Below are 5,396 nucleotides of genomic sequence, written 5' to 3'. Positions count from 1 at the left end.
TAACACTCAAATTCAACTGTAACCCACCTTTGCGATCGCCTTTGCATCCGCTTGTCACTCTGCCCTTTATCTGCCTCTTTTTAGAGGGAGAAACCATCGTCCGCAAACCAATGCAAGTTTGTGTTGCTTCACAACCATTGAACCAAGAGGGCCGCGCTAGTTAGGCTTATTGGTGGCCTTTGGGAAATTTAAGCGTTTCCAAGATTTCTTCCTCGTTTTCGTCGTTCATTATCGAACTATATCACACTCATGCACCATCTACGCACGTTCACAAGTCCACATAACATCTGTTAAACTAGAAATAGCATTAATCTGAGAGCAAACACTGCGCTTCCTCTACACCACTATTGGTCACAGCTACAAACATCATCACTGCCATCTGTTGGTAAACAGCCAAGGCTTCATTTGAAAGTTGGGCTGCTCAACTTACACGCTCAGTATAGTATTTCTTTCTGGAATCTAATTGTTTAGTCAAAATCTATAATAGCTTTAGGAAATTGGAACATATAAAAAATATTATTTACGTTCTCTTTGAGAAAATAAGGCGAATTCCGGGATTTCGTGACAAAAAATTTCGGATGGGTAGTCGAGCGCTGTGAGAGCGGGAGTTGAGAGTGGAAGACAGCGAGTGTGGGGCGAGCGCGGACTGAGTGCGGACGTTTGCACACGGCTCACTCGGCCATTTTGTAGGAACTCTAACAACTGATGAATCTCGCATTTATTTTTCTCTCATATGATTTTGGAAAAATGTCACCCCACCTTACGAGAGCAACTTACTGAGACATAACGATGTTTACTTTCAGTATACTAAATAGCCAATTACTTAGAGAGACGCACATAGCTAGTTTACTAGTATGTTAAATTACTTACATTGCATTACAAAGAATAAATTCAAGCTTGTCCCCGTAGAACAAAGGCTAAGTTAAGGGTGCGACTGGCTTCCCAAGGTTCCAGAGTTTTGAAACAGGACACCCCGGCGGCGTTCTGGGGGTGGATGGGTTCACCACGCCTTTCTCTGGTTCGTCTCATGTCGCTAGTTCAAGAGCTTACACCAACGGCTTGCACCCACACCTCGTAACACTTGCTGTCGTTCCATCCTTTGACAACTATATCGCTCAGTAGGAGATCTTTGTACCCAAACTGATGCACTGCAATGATGTTACTCGTGCAATGTTAATTCAGCGACATGCATCCTCAAGCAAATGCATTTTCCTTTAATGAGGACCTATTTTACCAGTCCGGATTTACTCCTTTGTGCGTGATGTTGCTATGCTCTTGACTAGGTATTCGAGTGACCCGAGGGTGCCGTGAACCATTCTTTCACAACTAGATATAAATTACCTTAAGACTTACTTAAAAAGACAAGATGTTTATTTCAATAAAAAAATGCTTCATAACAGCGTATTTAGTAAATAAATGACACCAGCTATGATGCAAATCCGAGAAAGTTGTTCTCAAAACGACGAAAATAGGAAAAAAGCGCGCGAAATGGCTTGGGCCGACAGCCCTTGTAGCGACTAGTGACTAACCTTCCCAGTAAAGTCCATCAATACTTTCTACACAGCACAAAATAAGATATCATTATTGCTTTTTAACAATTAGAAAACATTTTAGTCGTATGAGATCATCGTAGTAAGTGCTCAGTACTGGATCAAAACAATGAAAGTACTGCTTTTTATCTCCTCAACCAAAAGCGATAATGAGAGAAAACTTATGAATACCTCTGTAAGAACGAAGAGTTCTGTAAACGCACGTAACATTAGGGAATAACATTCACTGTTCGGATATAAAGGAATTTATTAATATTTTTCGTAATACAAATGGATACACATATATGTGGGTACAAAGACTACGTTTGTATTATCATACATATTTTAGCAAAATACCCATCAGTAAAAAAGGAGTTCTTTTTTAAGTGACTATATGTTTTACCGGGGTGTGCGTGCAGTGTCAAAGACCCCGGTAGATCCTCCTAATGTTAGATCTACAATACATTTTATTAATTGTCAAACCATTACTTACGTTCTGAGTACGAAATATAACGTTTTGCAGTATCATTTGATCCAACTCAACGATCCGTATTCCTACGGTGCTAGGTAGGAAATGTAGCAATGTTCTCTTGTTTACCGTGGGACCCCCAGCATACCACATTGTGAATAATCATAAAAAATATTTTTGATTAAAGTCATTTATATATATTTACTATTTAGAATGTGGTTACTAATCTTTAGATAGAGTAAACTGCAGAACTAGTATGTCAGGATTATCATAATCAGTAACAACAAATAAGATTCTCTATACCGGGGTTACTTACAGCGTTGGCCAAAGCGATGCCAATGTGTAGGAGGTTTGTGTCTGGATTCAACCATATTTGTTTCGTCACGAAACGATTTATAGTGGAGGCTGTTTGGTAATATCTAGTCTAGACATTTAAACATTTTCCATGTTAATAAAAGGTCAATACGTCTTTGCTGAAAAACAAAGCGAGAAGATACCAGTTGCTTTGCAAAGCACGTATTCGTCATCCAATATTCTTGGTGGTGATCCCGTTTCCTACAAAATGCAACCTGGTTATAAGGACATTTTAGACATAGGCCCAGTGTACCGAAGCAATCAGAAGACAGCACAGACATACAGCAGAGAGTGAGTGTAGCTATGGTGGTGGCGCGACCAGTCGAGACTGCGCTAACATGCAGCCTTTGTCCAGCACCACTGGTAAAGCGGCTGTACCCTCAGAGTCGCCAGGTGTTCGTCCCCCACCTACAACAACCCATACGTACAGTAATAGTGGGTTACCATATTCCGCTGTTCTGTATGAAAGAGTTACCCCGCTGCTTGTGCACTTTCATTTGCTTGCTGAAAGAAGGATATGTTTCGACGTCATTAATGCGTCAACCCATACAGTGTACAGGCACTATATTCTGCATACCTTTTTGAGTTCTATGGTTTAGTTTATGCGCTACACTATTTATCTTATTAATGTCAGATTTTTATTTCAATTGACCCAATTTTACAAAACAAAACGGAAATGGAATTTAGCGGTTCTGTAAACATATGGATAATATTAAAAATGATGTAGCCATCACTGGTGGCGGGCAGGACCTACAGAGCAGTTGGGGTGGAAACCGCTCACTCCCATCTTACATAACAATTTATGCCGCAGTAAAGTTAGTTTCTCCTTTAAACAGTCTCGTCAAGAGTTATTATTTACATACAAAATAACATTATATTAGCCAACCAAGAAATCTTTGTGTGTAGGAGTAGAACGATTCTGGTGCACGAAATGGATTTAACATTTCTGTGTAAACTGTGGTTTACGGCCTTTATACCCTGTGCTGCCCTACCACCCCCTCTCTACGTGCCGTGTGCGCACATACGCTACCCTATTTGTTTGTGCCCAGCGTTTCCACATGCCTAGCAGATTCTACCCGCGTTGCACAACCTCCTGCCTATGCACCTCTTTGATATCAGGAAATCATGATAATACGTAATCGAATGCTTTCTTTCTATTACAGATTTGCCCTTCTCGTTAGCGGAAGTCGAACAAAGAGACGAAAAATCGGAGTCTAACGCTCTCAACATCCTCAGGTTCAAGTGACAAGTCAACCCTCTGCCGGATGTACAGGTCCTTCCCGCATCCGGGGGTTGAAGGGACGAGGTGTGGCAATGATACTCTAAGAAGTGACGTTACGATGACGTTTAGCGACTTATAATGCTGAACCTCAAAATTTCGCTCGAATTTCACGAAAGAAGGAACAGAGGGCCTAGTTGTAGCCGGTGGGTTACGGCTCACCTTCTTATTGATTTTTATGCTGATGATATCGTTTGACAGTTCTCCCTCATCTGGCGTTGTAAGTCATAAATAGCAAACTTCAATTGTATATGAGGAGAGAAAGCTAAAGTAGTATGCAGTATTGCACATTGTTCCCCTGTGTGCCTCCGGTCTATGTTGTCTGTTTTGATTTTGTCAAGCTGCTTAAGATTTAATACCTTTAGTGAAGTACAAAGTATATAACAAAACACATTATAAGTATAGACAATTCAAAAGTAGAAAACTGCGCTCTCATAACGGCAATATTGGAAAGCAGTAATGCATCGGATTTTTAAAGCAGATGCTACACAGCCGAGCAACAGTTCAAATTCGACGCGAACTTGACGCGGGAAGTGTAGGTCAGTAGATCAATTTTGAGAGAGGCAGACCGGCAGAGCGCGGGAAAAGGCCTACCAACCTCACAAACGATGCGTGCGTTGGCCATCGTTCGGCGTTGACGGATTCCGGCACGCGCTTCCGCATTTTATGTCTGTAGTTCTTTTTACGTAGATAGACAGTCTCCGATGTATTGCAGGCAGAATCTTTCTGAAGTCACTGTTTTTATTTCTCCAGGAAATGTTTTTGGAATACGATTAAACATGTATATTCCGTCTTTTGAATATTAGTTGCAGTAATAACTTCATGTCAGTGTCATGTTAAAACATATAGCATGTTTTATATATTAACAATTACAATTCATTAAAAAAAAGAGAGAGGAAGGACTAGGGGCGTTATATGACAGCTTTAAGATTTTCTTCATAAACAAATATTTTTGTTTGTACATCGAGGGTTTTTATGATACTGGAGATGAATTCCACTTATTTTCAATCAACAATCACTTCCAATTTTATTATTATTAACATGCTAATTTCAGCCACGTAAACAGCAGATGAAGTTATCCTTTTCGTGGAGGCACTTGAGATGGAGGCTTTTACACTATAGATTTATTCAAGCAAAGGAGTAAACCCTTTACATAGATTATATAGTAAATTTAAGAAGAAGGCAATCCTGGGCCTACTTTCAAGAGTTTTGAACGGAAATTTCATTATTCTGATCGCTAGTAAGCTAGAAAAATACTGTTTTGCCATTTCAGTTCAGTTCGGACCCAGAAATGTTTCCGGTAAAATATTGTATAGTGGCAACAATTTTTTGCGGCTCCGGGTTAGTTGCCCCCTTCACTGGGAAGGGCCGATATTGGAGGCTATCACTAAATTTAAACATTTTGATTGCTATGATTTTGTTCTACTGTGGCTGCTAAAATAGATTTTGTAATCATCTTTATAAAATATTATATCTAAAAGTATGAAGAGGACAAGTAGTAGCAGAATTAGCAACATCATGTTTTACTACGGGTCGATGCACATGTTTCCTTAAAGTATTGCAAATAAAATAGTATATCTATAAATTCAATTTGTATTTTTTGAACGCGCACTTGCATAAACACCGACAGGCACGGCAAATACAGACACGCACACATGCAAATATTCATACATCTAGAATGAAACACCCTGTTTTTCATTTTATCTGTATTCTTATATTACATAGTTTCTGCTGATAGAAATTTATGTATGCATGCATTGTCTTG

General features: G+C 39.6%; 1 protein-coding gene and 1 long non-coding RNA gene across 3 annotated transcripts in view; one reads left to right on the top strand and one right to left on the bottom strand.

Annotated features, from left to right (window-relative positions):
• LOC119592027 (protein IWS1 homolog A-like) overlaps nt 1-368 on the bottom strand; it is a gene marked incomplete at its 3' end in the record, with an annotated part of 16,750 nt that extends 16,382 nt beyond the window's left edge. For both annotated transcript variants that reach the window (XM_037940820.1, XM_037940819.1), the window contains 1 exon segment: nt 28-368. Coding sequence is in view for 1 of the 2 variants with exons in the window: in XM_037940819.1 (XP_037796747.1) it covers nt 28-97 (70 nt within the window).
• Nucleotides 369-2,323: 1,955 nt separating this feature from the next.
• LOC119591655 lies at nt 2,324-4,520 on the top strand. The gene is made up of 2 exons (XR_005230368.1): nt 2,324-2,787; nt 3,516-4,520. It is a non-coding gene; the product is annotated as an uncharacterized LOC119591655 (long non-coding RNA).
• The last annotated feature ends 876 nt before the right edge of the window (nt 4,521-5,396 follow it).

The sequence above is a fragment of the Penaeus monodon genome, chromosome 29 (genome assembly GCF_015228065.2).
Source record: "Penaeus monodon isolate SGIC_2016 chromosome 29, NSTDA_Pmon_1, whole genome shotgun sequence".
Classification (NCBI taxonomy): Eukaryota; Metazoa; Arthropoda; class Malacostraca; order Decapoda; family Penaeidae; genus Penaeus; species Penaeus monodon.
Note: the sequence above shows the minus strand (reverse complement) of the source record. Positions and strands in the feature narration are given on the sequence as shown.